The sequence below is a fragment of the Thermobia domestica genome, chromosome 18, assembly GCF_964235325.1.
Source record: "Thermobia domestica chromosome 18, izTheDome1.hap1.1, whole genome shotgun sequence".
Lineage (NCBI taxonomy): Eukaryota > Metazoa > Arthropoda > Insecta > Zygentoma > Lepismatidae > Thermobia > Thermobia domestica.
In genome coordinates this window covers 140,735,337-140,761,445 of record NC_137471.1, presented here as the reverse complement: position 1 = coordinate 140,761,445, position 26,109 = coordinate 140,735,337, and the positions used below count along the sequence as shown (strand labels likewise).

At 33.5% G+C, this 26,109-nt stretch overlaps 1 protein-coding gene across 7 annotated transcripts in view; it reads left to right on the top strand.

Annotated features, from left to right (window-relative positions):
• The first annotated feature begins 241 nt into the window (after window positions 1-241).
• LOC145675018 (uncharacterized) overlaps window positions 242-26,109 on the top strand; it is a 55,555-nt gene continuing 29,687 nt past the window's right edge. Inside the window, exons 1-5 of one of the 7 annotated variants that reach the window (XM_081745386.1) lie at window positions 243-1,136; window positions 8,345-8,821; window positions 9,430-9,503; window positions 14,095-14,446; window positions 18,987-19,075. In XM_081745386.1, coding sequence (XP_081601512.1) covers window positions 8,499-8,821; window positions 9,430-9,503; window positions 14,095-14,446; window positions 18,987-19,035 — 798 coding nt within the window. In that variant the 5' untranslated portion in view covers window positions 243-1,136; window positions 8,345-8,498 and the 3' untranslated portion in view covers window positions 19,036-19,075. Of the gene's footprint in view, window positions 1,137-1,159; window positions 3,022-8,344; window positions 8,822-9,429; window positions 9,504-14,094; window positions 14,447-18,986; window positions 19,076-26,109 lie in introns of those variants that run through there. The other 6 variants (XM_081745385.1, XR_014129104.1, XM_081745383.1 and 3 more) reach the window with 6 other exon arrangements.

Below are 26,109 nucleotides of genomic sequence, written 5' to 3'. Positions count from 1 at the left end.
TTCACTGCCACCGCATAGCGATTTTCGTTTGTTTTCTTTCATACACTGTTGGATAAAAATAGAACAAGTTCTAATTTAGAACAGTTGTATTAAATGTTGTAACCAACCCAAAAGTTGCATACAACTTGGTATCATACATGTTCAAATTCCACTTTGATGAAATATTTGATACAATATATGATGGGATATTTGTTCGTCTAAAACGGGCTTAAGAATGAGAGAGCGAGAAGTTTGATTCAGGGGAGTTCGACAGGGGCCGTTGCGGCGAGTGTCTCATGTGTTGTGGTGCTCTGTGATGAAGAGACTGGAGTGGGATTTGTTATCCACCTACACTACACTTACATTTTCTTTTACATTTACACGTACACACATCCCCTTTTCTATTATACTATATGTTCTTTTTTCTTTTTACATTTCCTACTTTCCTCTAACTTTTTGCCGTGTTGAACTTTGCTTTCAGCCCTCTTTCACTGTCTGAACTTCTTTCTCGATTTTGACCTTTCCCCTAATTGTGTCCTTTCTTCCCAATTGTGCCCTGTATTTTATTCAATTTAGTTCCTGAAAAACAAAACCTCCATGTGAGGTACACATAAGACAAAAATGCAATAATAGCACAAATGTCTATAGAGGTGGTGCCACCTACCTATTTGACCGATAATGGTCGAAGAAGAGAAAAGTTGGTTCTGGTATGCAAAGCAGAAGTATCGCAAATTATTATTAAATACACGAACACCAACTAGTGTGAAGACAAGAGATTATTACGGGATAATTAGTGCGGCAATTATAACTTACCACTTGACATAAAATTAGTTTTTTGCGCCTATGAAAATTTTTGGGGTTGCGGAATTTTCTTTCTATGGGTAAAGTTTGTTAGCTGGCATCCCGCTACACCAAACAAACTTTCAAACGTTTATCTGAATACTGAAGCACGTTCAGTCTTACTATAAGGATCCATAGTTGTAGGGAGTGTTCCGCAGGGGATTATTGGGTTCTGTTCTCAACCTAAAGTAGGCAAATTAAAAACTTCCCCAATTTTTTCCATACAGTTTGCAATCTGTGGATCTGTATAGTAAAACTGCATTCTAAAAGAACGATGATTTAATTAATCTCCAAAATTGAAGGAAGAAGAAACGAAGGTAATTCTTTAGTAATAGGGGGGCAAACCCCAACTCAAACAAAAAACAACGTACCCCGCCTTCATTCGCTAACGCTCCTTCGGCAACACAGTTTGAATTAAATGTTACTAAACTAACCTAACGGAACGTGAATAGAATATCGCAATAAAGTCGGTTAAAAACCTCGTCCCCAAAGCTAAACAATACTAACGGAAAAAAAATCCCGTACAGGATTACTTTTGGCAAAACCACTAGAGAGAATATTAGAAAATTGTAATTCTTTCACTAATTACTTTCTTATTGTCCGGTGAGATGCTTCCACTAGACGACTTATCTCACTTAGCGCAGATAAAACTGAAGGGGGCCACCTAAAGTAATTGTTTTAAAACACGACTTATGTATATGTAGCAGATGTGTAAGAAAAACGTGTGATAAACGAACCAACCTGCGCTACTTGACCACGGAAAGGCACGAGTGATATCTTACCGGATTTGGGCAGGGGAAGCTGATGATATCGCGCGGGTTTGCGTCTGGAGGAAGCACGCGCGTCAGCGATGGTGGGTTTTCGTGCAAGTGAAAGTGAAAGGAAGTTATTTTGGCAATGATACTATTTTCAATGGCATTCGTCATGGTTCCATACTAGTAACGCCCTCGGAAAAGGCACTTAGAGCAGAACATTCGTATGGATTACCTTATACAAATTAAACTAAACCTAATCTAAGCTTCTAGGTAAAAGGAACTGTGATTATATTTCTCCAATGTCACATCCTCTGCCAAAAATCACTTGGTTAGCTCAAAGTGGAGTCTCATCCGCTCCAGTGTTAAATCTTATTTGCAGGTTGTGTACACTGTGCCGAAATATGCCGCGGGTGAAAAATAGCATCTAATAATGTCGGCTTTCATATTGTTTTACTTTCTCTGTCCATCTTAAAGAACCTGTAATTATTTTACACTAGTAATCCTACATTTGTAAATCTAAAATACAGCTGTATTACTATGTATTTAATTCTGTTGCCTCCAGAAATTTGTTCCAGATTGACATATCTTTTCATGCAAATTATTGGATTTTACCTGTAAACTGCCAAAATATGGTGCGTCAAAACTATACCATCATTTCCATTTCCAATGCAATACAAAAAGGTGTAACATAGCAATGACGTAATCCTTCCTACTTTTATTGTCATTGATCTTCCTAAAATATACTAAAAATAATACATCAACGTTAGTAAACCAGCATAATCCATCTCAAAATACTAACTAACGAATTACAACAGCCTTTTTTTAAATTTGTAAATACATTTCTTCTCTTTAAGTACAACGTTTTAAATTGTGAACCTTACAATTTAGGTCTTTGCTCATTTCGCATTAGATATTCGTATACATGCAGGTTAAGTTTAGATGTACTACACTTAAGAATTTGTAAAAAATTATAACGGCAATCTGAGACAGAGGGGGGCCAAAGTACAGGCAAAATTTACATTGAAACAATAAAGCTAACCTGACATGATCTAACCTAAACTAAATGAACCCTACCTAACGAAAATATGGCAATATTTTTTTTAAAGAAAGGAACACTTAGTAACCCTTGGGCCAACATATTCCAATTATTTCACAAATTTTCCTCATTGATTTCCCGAATATTTACGGTGACGGACATGACAATACCTCTTTCTTCTAGTCGTTATACTTGAGTAATTTTGTTAGTGAATCTAATCGAAAGGAACTAGTTTCTCGGAGCATTACCTTAAATATAAACTGGAACCAGGGCCTTAAGAATTGCATCAGTTACAAATCATGCTAGAGTCGGATATGAATTTCCGGGTTTCAGGTAGAAGAACGCTGAATTTGGAAAAAGTATTTATTGACGCTTAAAAGCAGCGCAAAATGTATTACTATGCAAAACTAGGTGGGTACCTGAATGGTGTTCCGGAATACCTACTTTCTCCATTTTTAAATATATTGAAACATGTCTCAAAATGTTGTACAAAACATTACTGATATCTTTTACCAAAAACTGCAACTCGGAACGCCGTATGGTTACCGAATTATGCGGAAATAAACAACCACGTCATAGATGTTCTGAGTTGTAATAGATTGAGCAATTTTGAAAAAAAAATAAATAAATAAAATAAATACTGAGGCCTAACAATCACCTCAAAAGTAGTTTCAATTACATACGTATCCTATCCCGTATAGGGTTTGGGAGTGTCACAGGGTTCACAAAAATCCCATTTTTAAATATTTCCAATATATATATCGTAAAGATGTTCCAAAGTACGATACAGGTGTATGAGTATGAAAAGCCAAAGTCGATGCGCCAAACTGTAACGTAAATATGGAAGAATAAAAGCGATACCATAGATATTTGAGATTTGAGTACTGCACCGTAAAATTTCGAAAACTTAATAATGGGACCTAAGAACAACTCCACGAACATTTATAATAAAAAACAAACGTACATCCAAGTAAGGTTTGGGGATTTCATGGAGTTCACAAACTCATTTTTGAATATTTCCAAAGTATGACACGTGAAGTTCTGAAGAACGTTACAGATATTAGGTATCGAATACAGCAAGTGAGATTACCTCACGGTTAGGAAACGATTAAAATAAAAAAAAATCACACCATTGGGATGTGGTATGCGTGCTAGACGGTAAAATTTCTAAAAATTAATTACTGAGGCGTAACAAAACTTAAAGAACAGTTCCAATCCGCAACAAATGTACATCTTATGGAGTTTTGGCATACCACGCGATTTGTATACCTACCTATTTTTACATATTTCCGCAACACGTCTTATGAAGAACAGACATGTGTCCAATGAAAACAATAACTCTATATGTCTAAAATAGTGAGGGGTAATTTCCTTGGAAGATATTTTTGGGAAAATTCCCAAATATGAAAATATTCCGGGAATCTATGTACAATCACAAATAAAATTGGATTCTATTAATATATTACGATTTCAATGTTACATTCGTTTCTACATCACGGTATATTATTACTGTTGTCCCACGAGGAGTCTGTAAAATGTATGTTTTGAACGGTGTTAATATTTTATTATATTTAGTGAATACGTATAAATGTATATTTACATTATGTTCTATGCAAGTAAATATGTGAAAAAAATGGTATAGTAAGTCCAGATACATATATAAACCGCTCCACAGTTTAAATTTATGTGTAAGTGGATTTTCTATACTTTACTCCACTAAAGAAATATTATTAACATATTAAATTTTTAAATGTTTTAAACAAATTAGGTTAAGTCCGAGTACCTCTTTAGAAATTCGAGTCAGAGAAAGGAGACAGACCGACGTCTATTACTAACGGTGGTTCGGGGTTTATTAATAGTACTTCATATCTATTTCTACATAATTTCTACATTACTTCACAAAATGGTCATCATTTGTAAATTAGTACTTTGCTACTTTTTAGTGCAAATGGAAACGGAACTCCAAAAATCCTATTATTAGTTATATAAAGTACAGTCAACGAATTTTATTTTTTTTTAATCTCCACATTATTTAAAACCTAAAAGTAAATCATAATAAATGAAAATAAAGTAATTAGTCATATGGTTCGTATAATTTGGAAGATAAAGTAAAAAAAAATGAAAATAAATTCCTTCCCGGGAATTTATATACCAGGGAAAAAACCGGGAATATTCCCATTTTTTATTTTCTTTCCCACCGGGAATATTTCTACTGCCCATCACTAGTCTTAACAGCTAATAAGATATTTTCAAATAAAGAGAGGTACCACATAGTTATATGTTTTTCGTGTTAGATGGATAAAATTTACGATACCGGTAAGATAACATGCTAAGTTACATCTTCATGTGTCACTCTGAGTTTACCTCATGAAAATAATATTAGCAATCATTAAACAAAGTACTATAAAATCTCCTCAAAACTTATTTTCTTTCTCCAAATTAATACACTTAATATTTAATAGCAAAAGCACGATGACTGATTACTCTCTTTAAGCGTTTCGGCATAGTTCTTAACTTTCTTGGTAAAGTTTGGGGAATATCTCTCCATGCTGTTCCTAATGCTTTTTTTGCAAATTTTCTTTGACAACTGGTACAAGTTGCCTTTTCGTTACATTTCGTGTAAATGTTTTCGAAAGAGTTAAGGACTGTAGTTTATCGTGGAGTAAAATTAGATGTCCTGCTCATTCCAAATTTTCGGGTATTGACAGAAATTTGTCTTGAGAATGTTAAGATGTATTTCTTTTTTCATAATCTCTACATATAATAATTCTCCAACAACACCTTATGAACTTACAAAATCCAAACCATTATACTTCCTCCCTCGTGTTTTGCAGTAGGCTGTTTGTTATTGATACTTAACTCTGGAATTCACTGTTGAAAATAGATAATAGCATCATTCTGTAATTCACTGTTGAAAATAGATTATAGCATCATATTTTTGGAGCTTCAATTTAAATCGATCAGTTAATGAGACATACACCTAACAAATTTTGTGCTAATCTATGACAGCTCTAGCAAATTTAAGTATGTTTCTTAATTTTGATTTTTTTTTTTTTTTTTTTTTTTTTAGCTTTCTAGCTTTAGACCTTTTCTGTATTAACCCTCACACAGTACAACATACTGACAGACAAAATATAATCACCACTCGCTACTCTTTGAACAAAGTCGTTGAGCCGTTTTGAATGTTCGAAACTTTGCATATTAAGAGCATTGTGTTGTTTTACAGTTGTAAAGTAACAAGTGATAACAAGTATACTTACTATTGCAATTGTTGGTGTCAGCTACTCACTCAGCAATATTCTAGAATGCAAGCACAGTAAGAAACGAAAAGAACACTTTAACGTCCCTCGTTATTACTTGCCTGTCCCAGTACTTCATTCGTCTAGAAACAGAGGTCAAACGTAGCACACGCTATATCGTAAAACGATGTAGATTCGTATAGATTCGTAAAACATTTGTTCAGATTCTGCCTGGCAGACAGATCCTAGCCTAGATTAGTGACGCACATGCCTCTCTCTACTTAGAAATAGTGTATAATATCCAATATGCGGAATCCAAAATGGTTGCCATAATGCACAATCATTTAATGCAATTTTCCACCAGTTCCAGCTTACAACATTTGCGCTTCCTTCATCTACGCGTCTCCTTGTAACTACCCTATCCTGATACTTTTTATATTGATACAAATATCACACATACCCTGTCTCGTAAGCGAATGGCGATAGATAAAAATGACTAAACATTTTCGAATGTGAAAATATTAAAGCATAGAAAGAAGTGTAAAAGCGTACCCTTTTCCGTTAGAAAAATTATTGTGTTACATTTAATATCGCGGTATTGAGAATGGCTTTCATGCTTAGCACACTCCCAATCAATGCAGTTATCACACCAATACTGATTGCGATATTTGCTTTTCCTCCATCCACGTGCAACATTATTACTAGCGTGTTCCATTACTTGTGACTAACCCTGTATAGAGTTCCGCATGTATGTTCTTATAACAAAATTAAACAAGTGTTCCCTACAGAATATTTTTCATACTAATAAATATTTATAATTTGATCCATTAGTCGACATGAAACTTTAGAACTAAGGACACAGTAATTAATAGATATGGTATGGTCCGGCTGCGAGAATACGAAACTAGGGGGATGTGGCTCAAACATATTTTTAGGAGCTAGCAAATTAAGCAACAGCATTTGTTGTAGAAGAAATAAGTATTTAACAAAACTAAGATCACCATTCAAGTTTCAAATTCGTTACTAATAACTGATACTCTTCCTTCTTTCGGACAAACATTTCAGCTTCATATTTGGACGCCATACCCTCGCTACCCTCTTATTTGCACTCCTGTTTTTGTCTCATTCATTTTTAGCCATGAGTTATTTTTACCATAAGCCTTTCACCGAGGCTATTAAGTTGCGGGATCCTTTTTGCATTTGGATCTTTCTGTCCTCACCTTTTGTCAGGACCTTTCTGACATGGGATCCTCTTAAGAATATTTGAGCTGATGTGATTTGTGAATGGTGTAATGTCAAGTGTTGTGTTAAAGAGAAAAGCCACTGGATAGTTATGAAAATAATTTAGTTTTTGTACTAAGTTTTTTCCCAAAACATTTTTATCTTAAAGCTGCTACTTTACATATGCAGCCTACCTGATAAGAAATATTCCCAAAAATTCTCAAAGAAAAGCATGCTATATAGGAATAATAATACAATTTTATGTTGCATTTATTTGAATAACTGTTAAGTTTTCTCTTTTATCTTTCATTGCTATCAATAACAATAAATGTTTTTTCGTCATGTTCTAAAGTTTGCTTTTGGTTTGACTCGACCGAAGTAAGCAGTTGATGCGTTCTATTTTCACGCTTTTGTTTGGAGCGAATAAAATACCAGCCAAACGATTTTCCCCGAAACTCACCTTGTCATACAAATTAGGTTCAGTGGAAAAGGGAAAATTTGTAAAGATGCTTTTCGGAAACAGTTTTATTGAAGTATCTTTTTTATTATGTAGTTAAATTCTTGGGATAAGTAATTTCAGACTGTAAGACAGGTTTCACGTAAAATTTCCTGTATTGCATAGCAACCAAATCTATTTCCGGTCAGTGTCAAACAACTAAAATATAAAATAGATGTCTTCATTATAACTACCAATACAAGTTGTCAATGGACAAAAAGTTGCATGAAACTAATAAACTTAAGTAGAGAGCGTTTTATCGAGATGTAGTTGACTAGCTAAAGCAGAGTAAGAATTCGTTTCCAATACTTCACTGTTTCAGATTAATTTCGAGGTGAATTTCGAGAAAAGAAATAGAAAAATTAAGCCTTATTAAGTGATACTAAAATTTCACTTGGAACTTTTTGATCGAACCAGAATAGTTAATTATTATTAATAATATTTTAATAGTAGTAGTAGTAGTAGTAGTATCGCGAGTAGGGTAGAATAAGAACTTAGTCGAACTACCTCACTAGTGTTGAAGTTTTATAAACTTCATGTCTTTCTCAGAAATAGATTTGTCATCGACTTTTGTTACTCGTTTTTTTCTTTTTAAGATTAAACAGACATTTAAATAAATAGAAGCATAGCACAATGAGAGATACATAAAAGAATTGTACGGATAAAAGAAGAAAGAGCATAATGTCATACAATTTCATTAAGTTAGATGCTACGAAATCAATATCAGTTCATATTTCTCATATGTTTAAGTAACACTTTTTTTTTTTTGTTTTTTCAGCACACGTTTTCATCCAAGAAAATAGAAGAAAAATGCAGTAAGTCGTAAGTTCAGGGATTCTACAAACTGAAATTTTCTAGATAAACACAAGCGTACAAATTTCCTTAAATTTTAGCTTCAACAAATGCTATAAATTATTATTGAAACATTAAGTATGGAACGACAAATTGTTTGGAAACAAGAACCGGACGAATTGTATTTCAAGGAAGAATCCTTGGAAGAAAATGATTTGGAAGCTGGAATTTTATCGGAGAAGGAAGAAAATGCGATACCGGTGTTCACAGATTATTATCCGACTACTGAAACGCTGAAGGGAGATGCTGAATTGAAATTAATGACTGGAACTCGTCCAGCTTTCTCTGTTCATAGCTTTGTGAGTGAAGGTTCTGGTATTGCTGATGAATCATGCGAAGCTTCATTAAGTAGAACTGTAGGTAATCAAATGTGCTATGTAAAAGGACGCGATTTATCAAGGAAGTAAGTATTCTGTTTTGTATATTGACAATTATAATTTAGTTTACCAATGATTGTACACTATATAACCTCGGAAACAATAATTTAATTATACTTAATTTTGCTGCTTAGTTATGTCTTCTCATTGTGTGATATTTTTCCTTTGTAATTGCAGCAAACAACTCACTCACATATCATTCCTCATTTTCAACTATCGATACATTTTTGCAAAATATTCTTTTTAACATTTTAAATCTATTTAAAGATATGTATTTATTTTCATTGAGAATCATATTTCTATATTCCATATTCAAAATTTGTATTTATCTAGGGTTTTGTCATCCTTTCCTATTTGTTGTATAGCACTTTCTATCTCAATAGTATTTGATTGAGAATTCCATATCGTACTGTAACTCTTCCAAAAAAATTAGTTTTAAAAAACTGAATAATGAAAACAACAAAGGCCGAATCTAAATGTTGAAATGGCCGTTTTCGTTCAACAGGTCGTGTAACATTGCTGATGCAGTGACGAAATTTATCATTACGCTTAATATAAGAAATAATAATGTGCGTATAACAAGTATTTGCCAAGTTTTAATTATTGTTACTATTTCCTTTGCTGTATCTTATAGATTTCTCGACAGCTGTCATGATTGTGAACCGCCTCCTCAAACTGCTCATGTAAGAAAATTAAGGACGGAACAAAGTAAGTATGGGTTCGGTTATGCCACAGCTTCGTTTTTACGTTCAGAACTAGTTGCTGAAAGTGACTTTAGCTTGTGGGATAGTTAAACAGAGAAATTGTTCATGCAATCATTATATTCACAAGGTCCCATTTTGTGTTAATGATAATACGTGGAAGACCATTTGAATAAAACCAGCAACAAGTGAGAAGGACACATTTGTATTTTGATTTCATATGGTGAGGTAAAGGGGAATAAGGTTGAAATGTGAAATTTGTTACACACAAATCAAACTTCTTAAACAATTTTTTTCATTTTAAAGGAAAACGTTATTTCATCCGTACTTCCGAGGACCTCAATAGTAAATTCCTTCGAGCACTTAACTACTACCAGTGTGCTTTTAGTAATAAAGTATACGTGTATCATATTGAAGTGTCAAACTGTCAATACAATATATGCGCATTGCGTTATATGAAATACTATTACTCCAGGTCTTCCCGACTCTTGCCTCGTGGTTTCTACCACTCGACAAACTGACGAATAATCATTATTTTGTAAACAGTTATTGATTTAGAGTTGAAATTTTAGCTACACTTACATCGGCTTCAGCTCTAAGTGTTTAATATTATAATACAAGATGGTTGTAAAGTCAGTATCTATTTTTAGCAATATTTCAAAACGTAAACAACCTACCACAGTTTTATTTCCATTGAATACATTATTAAGGTGTATCGTTTGGTTATTAAGCTGCTACATTTCAGCGTATGCACTCGTATTTTCCACACTTCTGGAATCTTTTAGTAACAAAACCCACAACTCTTCTGAGCATCCCAACTGGAACATTTGCAAACACTTAACGGACATTTCTTCAAGACTATTAATGTCCCTCGGTTTTAACTTGTACAGTCATTCCTTAGCCAAACCCAAAAGGAAAAAGTCGCAGGGGTTAGATTGGTTCTGCGTGCAGGCCATTGCGTCCGTCAACGATAGTCAATCCATCTTCAGGAAAGCTGACATCAAGCCATGCTCTTACTGAAATTGCGTAGTGGGGCGGAGCTCCATCTTGAACAGCAGTTCCATTCAATTTTCTCATTCGTGAATGACGTCATACATATTTTCGAAGCATCTCCAAGTATCGTTCATCATCTATGGTGTTATGTAGTAGGTAAAGACCAATGAATCTGGGAGAAGTCATTCTTCAGCAGGCGGTTATCTTTGGTGTTGATTGCATCTTTTCCATTAACTTTTATGACAGTTTCTTTATTGTCTTAGTGTTAAGCGGTGGTTTTCTACCTCGCTCTTGGCTCCATCATCTGTGCACTTGCAACACCGACCAACAAACTTCATACCTGGCGCCAATCTGAGCTCTTTCTTCTACGCTGTGTACACAGCCAATATGCATTCTCATTGGATCAACTTTTGGAATCATAAATGGTAATCCTCACATCAGTAAACAGTATTACACGCCACCTAGAGTTGATGCTAGTTTCTAAGATAATCTAAATGAAAAATAGGTATGGAATTTACAACGATCCTGTAGTTAGCAGGTCAAATCTTTATTCCTGTTTAGTATGACGATATTTAGTCGACACGTGTTTTGACACAAACGGAACGGATCAGAGTGCTAACACTGTCATATATTGTGCTTGCAGTGAGTCTGTCATTTCTTACTATTTTCTAATGTAACTGCATGATAAGCAAGAAAGTAAGTTCCTTCGATATTAATATAATAAGAAGTGTTACTGAAAACTCGACGCATCGTAATTCGATGAAATGGGAACTAAATAATTTGTATTATTAGTAGTAGTTGCATAGAAAAGAGTAATGCTCTCTAATTTGGTGTTGTTATCGTAAACAAAATGTTTATACAACATTTGTAATTACTTGAGAAAATGTGTTAGAAATCACGTCAATTTATTGAAATATGTTTACCATCAATTAAGGAGTTATAATTTCTTTTGTAGTATTTACGAAGCAAGGGTATCTAATAACATGTGTACGAAGCCTTAAATTAAGAAACTCGACTTAATAATGAATGTTTTCTATACTTTATAAACAAATTGTGTACAGAATAACAAAGGTAATTATATGCAGATGAATTTTTCCATTACTTGATTCTCATTGTAGTCCCATTATAAACTTGTAAGGTACTTCAAATATATATCGCCCACACAACTCTTAGACACTTTCTTTCTAATTTAAATTTTCTTATATCTTTTACGAGTTTCTGTGATGTCTAGATTACTGGAATCCGGATTCAATCTTGCCTCTAATACGTAGTTGTGCAATGACTATATTTTCTGTGTTAGTTATCTTTAATAGTTCTCATCGCATGTAAGCGAGCATTTTACATTTCTTTATTACAGTTCCGCAAAAGAAATTGAACTTATAAGTACATATATTACAAAGATCTTCTCTTGAGGATAGTCAATGCAACATAATTGAAATCATAGCACGAATAATACTAAATATGTGTACATACTTCGTATAATAGGATTAACAGGGAAACGTCTTCAATTCCAGATTGTTATTCCAAAACTGTACACTTCTTTCTTAAAACCAGAAAAATAGTGACAATACTCACCATTAATAGTCTATTCTACATGTCCTTGTTGGTACGGTGCAAAACCGGTGATGTCTAAAAAAAATATATACCTTAGTCTATGTACTGATCTAGAACTCAAATGGATATAAATTGAAATATAACTACGTAAGTGCATTTTAGAAAACAAAGAGATTGACTTCAGTATTCCTTAGGGACATATCCCAAGTTTTGTTTTTTTTAAAAAATGTAATTAGGTTTTTCTCGATTTATCTCATTGCGTTTGTAACTTTCTTATACATTTGCACTTATTATATACTCTTCTATATTCAGACAACGCAAAAAGTTCAAATACGAAAAATGCTAGGACTTCCTACCGTTCCACACTGCCAGAATAAGCAGTAGTTTTCATTTTCTTTTTAGTCCCAGAACATAATAGATCTAGTAACATTTTACCATACTGAAAGACAGAGATAAAGATAGCATTTTTTAAAAAAATAAAGCTGTTATCCTAGAATAAACAGAAATGACGTGATATCACATCTCTGAAGTCTTATTCTTTTCATCACCTTAAAGAAGATACCAATTGGTCCAATACAAATATTACGCAGTTTCATAAGAAGCAGTATGATTTGCTCTATTTACTATCCGTTGAAAGGTACAGAATTATAGCAAAATAATATGCACATCGATTTATGTGAAACATTAAATATTTCCGTAAGACCTATTATAATTTAGCATTCTTTAATATTGAAAACTATTTGCAAAGAAAATACAATTCCATTGAATGCAGGAAACTAACATATTAGTAGTAATAATTTTGAGAAAAATAAAAAAATAAATAAATAGATAATAGGGAAATAAACTACATCTAACAGTATCACAAGCACTTCACACAATAAAGCTTACATATCACTCTTAATCTGCATAACTCTTTATCATACATACGCGTATCATCAAATCAATAAGACTAGCATAATCCGTAGAACGCCACCTTTTGGTCAACAGTCTCAAAATCTTTGTTTTGATAATAATAATACATTTTTTTATATCTTAACCTCTATTTTGGAATTCGTGCTAACATTTTTCAGTAAGATTAACAGTGTATTCGCTTACCGTGATGCATAAAGGCGTTCTTCACCATATTGAGAAATATCGCAGATTTTTTAAAAGGTGAAACACTTTGTAGCTCTTAATTACCAGGTAATAGTGGTAGAGGATATTTCTAATTTGTTATAGTAAAATTTAGAATTTTGGTTTCTAATAATTAAAATATTATTATATATTGCAAGCTATTTATTCATATAATCACAATTCGTTAGATTTTTGTAATTGTTAAAGTACAGTCTTAAGAACGACGTCTATACTGAGAGTTATTCTGATCTTTGCCAAAAGGAAGCTGTTCAAATATGTGGCATTAAGAATGATTATAATTTTCTTTGTTATTGCTAATTGAAATTTGATATCGATACTAGAAAAACATAGTGCCGGAGCGGGCAAGAGACAAAACATCTATACGAGAAAGACTTGAAAAAATATTTTTTTCTAGATTCTGGAACTTGTAAAGAATAGGAAAGGTTTATTTGAGTAAATCTTAGCTCAATATAAGCTTTTAATGAGGATGAAAATTCATGGAACTCTGACGTACAGAATGCCAATATTATGGAGGACTTATTCGAGCACTAGTGCGTTGAAATATTCGTTATTTGAGGGAATACTGACATTCCCCGGCCGACATAACTTGAAGTGCATCGTATGTATGAACAAGTAATTCATCAGTTTAATTTTGCTCAAGATTATAGAAAAAGTCAAAAGGGAAAAATAATTTATAATAATGTTTTTTGTGTAGACATTCGCTTAAATGAATAAAAAAGGGAAATTACTTGTCTTTGTTCTGAATTGAACAAAAAATTGCTCTCGACATAATAGCATACTTTTACTCGTCACTTTATTCATACATGATTGTCTCCTTGGAGATACATTTTAGTGTTACGCAAATGTTTAAATGTGTTATACCATCTTGCCTGAAAGAGCAATAGTTGTCAGTCACACCAACTTAATTCTTGTTCTAGGTGAGCTCATGAAAGCAAGCGAAACATTCGTAGAAATCGTGTGTAAAGAAGAGATCGATGGCTACTGCGTTCAAGAGAATACAGTTGGAACCGAAATGTGGAACGACAGCGAAGAAACGAGCTTCTCAGCGTTGGAAGGAAATACACTTGTTGATAATGAAACGAAACCTCCCACCTCCAATATGGAATCAGGACCTTTAGTGACAGAAGAACCGACAACGGTAGTGCACGCAGTGTCTAGTAATGGTTTGAACTTAGTAGATTGTGATTTAGATAAAGAGAAGTGTATGATAGTTTTCGCTGATCCGAACGAGGATATACTGCTAGCTGAAAAAGGAAATCAGTGTATAAGGTATTATTCATCTAATGTAACTTATTCATTTTTGACACCTATGCTTTTATATATATATATATATATATAGCTGAATGGGTACATAGATATAGATATATACTTTTAACGTATGGACCAATAGATACAAACTTTGAAGTTTGTATAATGCAAATATCAGCAGCCTGGTATTGACATGCTCGGAATTACGATCAGATTAACAATATTGCCATCGCAACATAAAGTTCAATTTTCAAATGGCACTACTTAAGTTTATTACATACTTCAAATCTACCCATTAAACGAACACGAACAATATGGCGTTTTTTTTTGTTTTTTTTTAGTATGTCTTACATACTGAGGACAGGCATTACAGCATCTAAAATATCCAAATTTTTGTCCTCTAAAACACTAAAAATTAAGGTGCGTCTGATAAGGCAATGCGCTTCGAATGTACGTTAATATCAAATACTATGATCTTTATGCCATACCTGCAACAAATAGGTACAGAATAATACAACATTGATTATTTTTCGTTTTTTTTAATGACTGTATTTTGAAAGCTTGCTTAGATGAGTATCACGCCAAATAACACACATGGTTTATAATAAATTTATAGTTAATAATGCTATTTACAGTATTTGGAAACCTTAAATTGTTTGGAAAATATGAAAACTAAAAGTAAATTTTGTTATTCATTTTGAAATTACTCATTTATATAATTAAAAATAAGTTTGCTTTTCTATCATTCTACAATATTGTAACAAGAAAGATAAAATGGTTTCGATATTTACAGCTACAACGAGTTATCGCACTTGCATGAATTTTAAAGAGGGTAGCAAATATTATAGTGCTGACCCTATCTCCGGAACGATTTTTGACGTATCAAATTCCATTAACGTCATTAAGATCTTCAGATATACTGTAAACCATTTACGTAATTGAACGTGATAATCTTGTAAACATATTTCGAAATAAGGGCTTTTTAAAGAAGGCAAATTTTCAATTCGTCTTAAGGAGGGCACCGTGGCTCGGTGGTAGAGTGCTTACCTCTTATGTATTGTGGCCATAGTTCGATCAATGGCTAAGTAAATTTTTTGTAGGCTATATCGTGTCCGTGGATTTTCTCGAGATACTCCCGTTTTCTTCCACAGTTTCATTCCAGCAATTCTTCCATCATCATTGACTTGCCTTAATCATCCCTCTACCTTAGCCTGAAAGGCATGATCATGGACGTTAAGCTGAGAGATTTAATTTTATTTTCAATTCTTTATAACTGTATTCCTACTTACTAGAAGTACGTCATATCGTGATCATAATATTCTCCACTAAGGCACTTTCGATGTAAATCGCTCTCTCCATTGCATTATTACTGTAATAAAGATCTTTTAAATGTAGATTTTGTAGATTGTGATACGGTAACGTCCTTGTTTTGTAAAGCCAAATAATAAATGTGGCATTGTAAACTTCTTTAATATGTAAATTTAAAACAAGTAATAATTTGACGTAGTGCCATTTGAAAGAATGTTGTTTCATATTCTGTTCGCAACGTTGTTAAATTTAGTGGTATTCAGGAGCAGTGATGAAAATTTTCCGATTCATAAAAACATACTCCACCTATTCCTACATCGTTGTTTAGTCGAGATGTGAGGTGGAAAATTTTCTTCTATATTTTTCCGGAAAATTTTCCGTTCTTAACAAATATCAGTGATCAAGTAACAATACGTCAGTATTCATAAAATTGATTGAATTCATATATAGAAACGTTAAAAAGTGGAAGATCGTTGAAAGAATCTGAAAATTTTCATGGCTCAGACAATTTTCAGTACGATGTAAGAAGTAGTGCAACAATTTTCCATGAATCGAAAAATTGTTTGTCCTGTACAATGAAAATTTTCCGATTCATAAAAACATACTCCACTTATTCCTATATCGTTGTCAAGTTGAGATGTGAGGTGGAAAATTTTCTTCTATATTTTTCTGGAAAATTTTCCGTTCTTAACAAATATCAGTGATTAAGTAACAATTCGTCAGTATTCATAAAATTGATTGAATTCATATATAGAAATGTTAAAAAGTGAAAGATCGTTTAAAGAATCTGAAAACTTTCATGGCTTAGACAATTTTCAGTACGATGTAGGAACTAGTGGAACAATTTTTCATTAATCGAAAAGTTGTCTGTCTTGTACAGCGATGAAAATTTTCCGGAAAATTTTCCGATTCATAAAAATATATTCCACTTATTCCTACATCGTTGTTTAGTTATGTGAGTTGGAAAATTTTCTTCTATATTTTTCAGGAAATTTTTCTGTTCTTAACAAATATCAGTGATTAAGTAACAATTCGTCAGTATTCATAAAATTGATTGAATTCATATATAGAAATGTTAAAAAGTGAAAGATCGTTTAAAGAATCTGAAAACTTTCATGACTTAGACAATTTTCAGTATTATGTAGGAACAAGTGGAACAGTTTTTCATGAATCGAAAAATTGTGTCCTCTAGAGTGATGAAAATTATCCGGGAAATTTTGAAACGGAAAATTTTCCAATTCGTAAAAATATGCTGCACTTATTCTTACATCGTTGTTTAGCCGTGATGTGAGGTGGAGAATTTTCTTCTATATTTTTCCGGAAAATTTTCCGTTCTTAACAAATATCAATGATCAAGTAACAATTCGTCAGTATTCATAAAATTGATTGAATTCATATATAGAAATGTTAGAAAGTGAAAGATCGTTTAAAGAATCTGAAAACTTTCATGGTTTAGATAATTTTAGTTACTATGTAGGAACAAGTGGAACAATTTTCCATGAATCGAAAAATTGTCTGTCCTGTACAGTGATTAAAATGAAACGGAAAATTCTCCGATTCGTAAAAGAATAGTCCACTTATTCCTACATCGTTGATGTGAGGTGAAAAATTTTCTTCTATAGAGAGAGAGAAAAACTGTGGTAAAAGTTTATTTCCCAACTTGAAATACAAAATTTTCCGGTTCCCGAAAGCTAATTGGAAAATTATAATTTGTTGCTGACTAACTTTCCTCTACTGAAATTCAATTTTGTAGCTCTTTGTGCAGTTAAATATAGTGGAAAATTTTCCGCCTTACATCACTATACTTAATATCCAAATTTGTCAGGCCTATGAAAAGTGTTTTCCACTTGTTTCTACATCGTTATGAAAATTTTCCGATCTATGAAAATTCCTCTCACTTGTTTCTACAGAGCAATAAAACTTTCCGATTCAGAAAACATTGTTTTACTTCTTGCTTCGAAATGATGAAAACTTTCCGACTCATAAAAAATTCTTCAATTTTTCCATATAAGGCAGGAAATATTTCGATTCATGAATAATTGTTTAACTTGTTCCTACATAGTACTGAAAATTGTCTGAGCCATGAAAATTTTTAGATTCTTTAAACGATCTTTCAGTTTTTAACATTTCTATACATGAATTCAATCAATTTCATGATTGCTGAGGAATTGTTACTTGATTACTGATATTTTTTTAGAACGGAAAATTTTCCGGAAAAATATAGGGGAAAATTTTCCGAAATGGAAAATTTTCCGCGGAAAATTTTCTGCCTCACATCACTATTCAGGAGTATGTCGGATATTGTCCCTCTTAATATTTGTGTCCCTGCAAAATTTCAATTTAGTTTAAAACTGAATAGTGTTTCTTAATAAACAGACTTACCTGTATATATAAATGAAAATAATGCAAACCTTCTATTGACTGAAAGTTAATTCATTGCCATGTTGTTCTGGAGAATTACACTTTTTCCCACGTATTTCCATGAAATTTATAAGTATGTTGATATACAAACTGGCAAATGTCAGTAAATAATAGCTGATACCAAAAGAAGACGAACTCCCAAATAACATGGTTCCAAATTCGCCCTTTTTCTGCACTCAACACGTGCAAAAATGTTGCGTTAGATGTTTGGACCGTATGAACCAGTTTACCTATTAGCGGCGGTCATAAGTTAATTAGAGGAATGTGGAAACACAGAATCCATTAGTTTTAAAACTGTGAACAGAGAGCACTGGACAAGAAATTCTTCATAGGGCTTTAGGAAGCCTTTATAAGTTTCTATAGGAATGTTGAGTCGATATTAGGCTGAATGCTACAACTAACATGCGGGTAACACGAAATTATTGTCAGCACTTGTTATGTTCAATAGGTGCGGGATACGGCTGGAATGTAGCAGTTGATGTCAGATTACATACGAAGAACAATTAACAAGCGGAATTGGATTGATGAAGAAAGATTAAAATGGGAACAAAATCATTCAACAACGTAATAGGTACGGACATTTTATATGTGTGATGGGAAGTCGTATGACGCTGTCAGTTTCGCCCATTGTACTTCTGATAACTCAAATACATTGAAATTAGATGCTGGTATTCCATGTACTCAGTTACTTGAATGTGACATTTAGTGACATTGTCCAAAGAGAGACAATCAACTTGTTAGTTGTAATACCTTTCGTCCCAGAATTTAGTAGTATATTTTTTCACCACTAGGAGGCATGAGTTTTCATTAAGTGTTCTGACTTACTTTGTAGTAATGCGTGTGTGTGTGGTTCCAGTGCAATAACGTTATTAGCAGCATAGAAAGATACTCCTAGAGGGCTGGTATAGCAAACCAAAACTGGTGAGTGTAACAACCCCTATTAGCAACAGTATCAAACAATACTATCAACGTTATCTTTAGGACTATCTTCGATTTTTTCCACATAGTTTCACGCTGTTGACCGCTGGTATATGGGGATCATTGTCTTCGAACCTTTCCACACAGTTCCATGCTGTTTACCACTGGTATATGAGATTATTGTCTTAGATCTCTTCCACACAGGTTTATGCTTTTGATCACAGGTACCTAGTTCGTTACTATTTATAGAGTTAGAATCCATTTCCAGGAACTAAGCTATATGAGAGGTAAACCTACAGCCTAACCGGTTCGGTGTAGAATCTGAACCAGTATGTGCTCCTCTTAGAATTCAAACCCTGATCTCCCACACCGACGATCTATACGCTAATCATGTAGTCACAAGTGTGAACCTTGTAGCGTTATATGACGCATCCCCTGCTCACACTTTTATTATTCCAAGTTTTCTACATATTAAAAGCTTTCAGTTTATACTTCAATTATAACTGAAATTTAATAGTACTAACAGGAAACGCATCTCAGTGATGCAATGTGTTTGAGAGACCCAAATAGTATATTTATAGGTCCCAACGCGGTATGAATTTCGAAGTTGTACCTGTTAGTGGAAATACATAACTAGATTTTTGTACCATAAACATTTATTACATATGGTCAACATAGTATATGGCAAAAATTTAATATGAATTATATTTCTTTTAATGTGCACAACATCGATTGAATGACATTGCCAATATGACAAAGGATACCAACAGTCGATTACCACCAGTGCCATAAAAGTCCTAACTTGGTACAAATTTCTATATGTTTGAATAGAAAATGTTGAGTATTTGTTTACTTCTTCACAGTAATGCAGGCACTGTGAATGTGTAATACTTTGACATAGTGGTATTTGAACATAATAAGTCCTCACAAATTTGACAAATGGAATGCTGTAAATTACCAATATTTCTCATTGATTGCTTACCTGTGTTCGTTGCGATATTAATGTTTATTTACCTGGATATATATTTTTTTGCTACACTCTAGCTTCACGATGCTCAGACTTTACTCTTGCATAGTAACTTTATATATTTCAATCGAAACTTACTACTGTGGAGAATTTTATAATAGAATTTATTGAATTCACAAGGTACTTTCTCAAGCTAACTTCTAGTTAAAAGCAACTTGGATTATGTGATATTAATCAGTGTGTGGTTACTACTGTCGAAAATGTTATAATAGAAAACTACTGAATTCATAATGTACTTTCTAAAGCTAATTTTCAGTTGAAAACATTTCTTGTAATATGTGGTATGAATCAAAATCTAGTAGTCAGTAGTTTGGTTCGCTTTAGCTCTAATCTTATGGATCCATAATCTTTCAGAGATTTTCTGATTGGCACCTGCTACCTATTTCTTGTTTCTTTCACTTATATTACCGTTCTCTCCCCTGCAGAAAATGGATATTTGTTATCTCAATGTCTTGCTTCACCTTAAAATTCACTGTTTCTTGTTCCTCGTGCTTTTTATTTGCATACCAAAATATCACAATTTTTTGATTGGATAGACTTCATGCACAGGATATTTTATTATATTTATATACACTTCTAGTCACAAAAACCTAAAGTCCTTCCATAGATTAAGTCCAAAAAATTGAACCTAGATCGTTAAATCCTCGGATCTGTGCTTACAGTGAAACTTATTTTTCCTTCAACCTGACAACGAGTATCATGCGTAGGTTTACAAGAGCAATTAGACGATTTGTAAGTTGCCACTAAGTAAATATATGAATGATATATGGAATAAACTCATAGCAGATCACAAATTAATAAAAGAAATATATATATATATGTATAGACACACATAGACGGGACACATCCGAACTCATGCTTTCATGGGTTTGGTAGCTAGCGTCACGAAACTCTAGATATGTATATTTTAGCATAGTTTCGAATCATGTTTAGTAGATTTTTTTTTAAATTAAGGTATCTATTTTATTACATTCAACAAGTATGTTTCATATATCATATATAGATGGAAGAAAACTATTAATACGTCATAGATACGCAATATAGAAAAGTAAATCATGTAGATAAACATGTTAAACAAAGTTAGAAATCCTTCTCGTCTTGTCTCTAACGTGCGCTTAATTTCGATTCGATTTTTGGTGGAAAAGCACAAAAAAAATCATTCTAAAATATATTACTTTAATAAATTGTCATTTTGGTTAAAAGGCATAACTATGAGGCATTAAACTGAGACATATCCATGACAGACCCAGGTTCGATACTCAGTGATAGCTCATGTGGTTTGGAACGCACCTTAAGTTGTAAGTCTATGTGTTATATACCCTCGCTGTTGAAAGGAGAGCTAAATTCAAAATCACACAATGGAGAGCACACTAAGCGTGCGGGCCATATCTTATTTAACAATGGTTCTTGAAAAATATTTAAATCAAATCACTTAGGCACAATAATACTAGTAAGTTAACCTGATCTTTGATACTGCCTACATCACTAGCACAACTGGAAACTATCTCTACTGTAACAGTAATTTAATTATAAAATATATTATTATAAAAATTTCACTTGTTTAATCTCTCTGAAACAAAGATTAGTTAGCAATGAATAATAGTTCATTTTCAAAAGAAGTCTTAAATTTGACACAAACCAATCTTCAGCGAATCTTCAAGATATGTAATCACAATTTTCTTGAATGCTGAATATTCTTTTCTTCGTTTTTATTAATTGACCGTTTCCCTTTTTCCTTAGACGACCCACTAATTTCCCTTTCAAGTTTCTGTTAGGAAGTTAAAATCATCGTCATTTTTGTTGTCAATACATACACTAATAAAGTGCAAAAAATCACCATATGTTACACTTTTTAACCGTGTTGTTCGCTTCTAATTCATATTTTGCATTTGCGATTGTACAAGCTTTGTTTTCAATAGACTTAAATCTCATTTAAACTACTCGCTGAACAAAGAAATACGTTAATTGCAAAATTATCGTGTAACGGTTTCACCAAGTATCAGACAACTAGAGAGTTGGCGAAATCATTACACGTTTATTTTTACAATAAACCTTTTTTTCTGACATTTAGTAAAGAAATTAAAATTACACATTCATGACCATAAAATACTGTAATGTAAAATTTCTCAGTAAGTATGCATTTCTTAGTTATTGAGTATTTTTATAATATACTGCACGCTATATATATAGCGAGCAGCTTGTCCATAAAAATACTATTGTACTTTAAAGTGATATTAAGTCCCTTTGGATAATCGTAAATGAAGTTGATCACGTTTAAAAAAAAAAAAAAAACTCAAATATTTTTGTGCATGTCAACAATGAACAACAATGTCGAAAATGGACGGGATCAAACGCAAAAAAATTAAATTCACTCATGTTTATTTTGTGATTAGTCGATATGGGTACATTGTTGGATATTTGTCATGTAGTTGCTATTTCTGCTAGAGTTTACTTGGGAAGTTTTTGTTTCTATATTGTTAACTCATAATGTCCTATCATAAATTTATTTCCTTTCGTTGTGTTGTGTTGTTATTAAAGAATAAGTTTTAAGGAGTATTGGCTATCCCACAAGAAGGAAGTTGGTGTGTCTTGGAATACCACGCAGCACGCGGAGTCTGCTGCAGGTTTTCAGCATGCTTTTAGGCGAAGGGTTTACAGGTGCTTTTAGGTGCATGTGGTTTAAAGAGAGAATCCACATGCCATTATGGAACTCGAAAGAGACTCCCCTAAAGTGAATGTCTTTTCTGCCATATCGAAACCTCAAGTCTATGACCCATTTTTCTTTCAAGAGGCTGCTGTCACAGGTCCAAGTTATCTTTGACCTGCTCACTGATTGATTATTTCCACAATTGGTGAAAGAAGAAGACAGTGATTTTTATTTTCGTAGATGGATCATTTTTTACTGGCATTTACATGTTTGGGAAAATCTAAGTGAGTGACTTCCAGGAAAATGGATTGAACTTAACGGAAATGATAATAATGTCGTCTACAAGTGACCGTCGAGGTCACTTGAATTAACGGTCTGTGAATTCTTCTTATGGGGTTACGTAAAGGATCGTTTCTATGTAACCCCATTGCCTCAAAACCTGCAAGAAGTGCAAGTTCGTATCAGTGCTGGCATCCAAGGCATTTCGTCAGATTTTTTTGGAGCGTGTGTGCCATGAATGGAAATATCATCTTGATGTCTGCATCGCAACTTGTCGGACCCACATTCAATGTCTACGTGATATAGTAAACATATTTTAGTTTTTCTTTCAAATGAGACAAATTTCATTTAAATATGATTATCTAAAAACCTACGTAATACCACTTTAATAAGTGATAGTACTTTTATGGACACGCTGTGTATACGTAAATATATTTTGGGTAAGGTATTTCAGTACATGCGAAAGCTGTCGGTTTTCTTAACCATTGGGAACTTGTACTGAATTAATACCAAAAATAATAGAATACAGTTATTAAAGCTAAATTAAGTAAGTCACTTTTTCATTCTTTGTACGTTATTAAATAAACTAAATTTAACATTTCAAAAGTATATGGTATTTAAAAACAATAAAGGATATCTCACGAGGAAAGGGACTTCCGTGTTGCTCGAGAAAACAAAGCAAATATTCCGAATTAACTTTTATCCATAAAAGTACCTGTGGGAAAAGTTCGTTAGTTGGTAACCCCCTAAAATTAATAAAATTTCCAACTATTATCTAAAGATTGAAACAATAATGGTTTAATTGTTTCTGAGAAAAAATCTCCAAAATTAAAAATAGAAGGGAATAAAGTAATAAACGAAGAAACGAACTATTTCCAAGTAGTGCATTGCAAAAAGTTGTAAGTCGGCAGTTACGTAATCCTTCCTACTTTCATTTTCACTGATTTTCCGAAAATATAATTAAAATAGCAGTATTTCTGTATTCCGAGAACCAACTGCTACTCATGCACCTTGCAAATGAAAATACACATACGTCAAAAAATAGCACAATATTGTAACTTCCACCGGACAAACACCAAAGAAAAATCACGTGGTAAACATATCCTGTAACCGAGTAGCTCTCACATCTACTACACACAGGCAACACGTTCTATTCATCACACAATAGCATTACAACATTAACCAATCAGAATGCTCAAGAGCCTGCCTTACTAAAAGTAATACAAATTTTACAATTTTTCTCTTGCTTGTTTATTCATCAGTGAAAGGAAATATTTGGTCTAGGAATTAATTCGTGCGGTTGGTACGCACACATTGAAGCTGTAGTACAAACACGAAATACATAAATACCTTAAGAAAAATATTGTCCATCGCTAGCCACCACTTTCGCCCATCTGTCAGGCAATGTACGGATTCCGTGGCGAAAGAAGTCCTCATCCTTGGAAGCGATCCAGTCAGAGACCCATGTTTCGATATCTTCTGAAGAAGTAAACCGCTGTCCAATCAAATAGTTGTTCATGCAATTGAACAAGTAGTAGTCCGAAGGAGCAACGTCTGGTGAATACGGCGGGTGGGGTAAAACTTCCCATCCGACATTTTCTAAATAGGTTTTGACCTGTTTTGCGACATGTGGGCGAGCGTTATCATGTTGAACAATAAGTTTATCATGTCTGTTCTCCCATTCTGGTCGTGTTCTGGCCAGAGCTTGCTTCAAACGCATTAATTGTCGTCGATAACGTTCTCCATTCATAGTTTCACCCGGTAGCAGCAGCTCATAGTACACCACACCTTTCATATCCCACCATATGCACAGCATAACCTTTGCACAGTGAATATCTCGTTTTGGTTGTGATGGACCTGGTTTCACCCAGGCCTTTTTTCGTTTAGGGTTCTCGTAATGGATCCACTTCTCATCACCCGTAATAATTCGATGCAGAAACCCCTTTCTGCTCTGTCGTTGAAGCAGCAATTCGCAAATGGTTTTTCGTCTTTCAACGTCTCTGTCTTTCAATTCATGTGGAACCCAATGTGACATCTTTTGAATCATTCCCATGGCTTTCAAGCGTTTGGAGACTGTTGTTTGATCAACGCCTAATGCTGCTGCAAGTTGTTCCTGCGTTTGACACGAATCCTGCTCGAGCAATGCTGTCAATTCTTCGTCTTGAAATTTTTTTGGCTGTCCAGCTCGCTCTTGGTCTGCCAAGCCGAAATCACCACTTCTAAACCGTGCAAACCACTTCTGACACGTTCGCTCAGCTAGAGCATGGTCACCATACACTTCCACCAAAATACGATGACTTTCAGTGGCACTTTTCTGCATGTTAAAGTAATGCAGCAGGACACCCCGCAAAAACACTTTATCAGGCACAAATTGCGCCATGTTCACTTAACTACAAACTGGTGTGGTTGATGCTTTAATCCACTGCTCTATACTACGAACGATACGCGATGACAGGGGTTTGCAACACATGTGTGGATACACGGAACTGTCGGACGCTCCGTTCGTTGCGCCATCTCTTGTCCACCCGCACGAATTAATTCTTAGACCAAATAGTTGTATTTAGGAAATACTTTTAAAAAAAATAGTTGTATTTAGTTTGTAATACACAAAATAGTTTTAACATACAGTTGTTAAAACTAAATAATAATGCTAATTAAAAACTAGTTCACAAGAAACCAATACAACATGACACGTAATCAAATACAGTTGAGTTCGTTCCTTTATTCGCTGCCTTAACTTAGACTTTAGGGAAATTGTTTTTCTGGCAACACTGTAATTTCTATGGATGACAACCCTGAACATTCTTCAGGTTCATATTTTCTGTTGTAGAATAGCATTATATATGATTGTGGTGACTTGCATTTCATTATTTCCTTTCACTGATGAATAAACAAACAAAAGAAAAATTGTAAAATTTGTATTATTTTTAGTAAGGCAGGCTCTTTAAGCCACGAATCGTCATAAAAGTGTGCTAACAAGTTTCAACCAAGATAAACCACCATATCGAAGTACGTATTAACTTGGGATCAAAGCATTCTCTGTGAAGTGATGGAAATAATACAAGCCAATTAATAAACATAAAA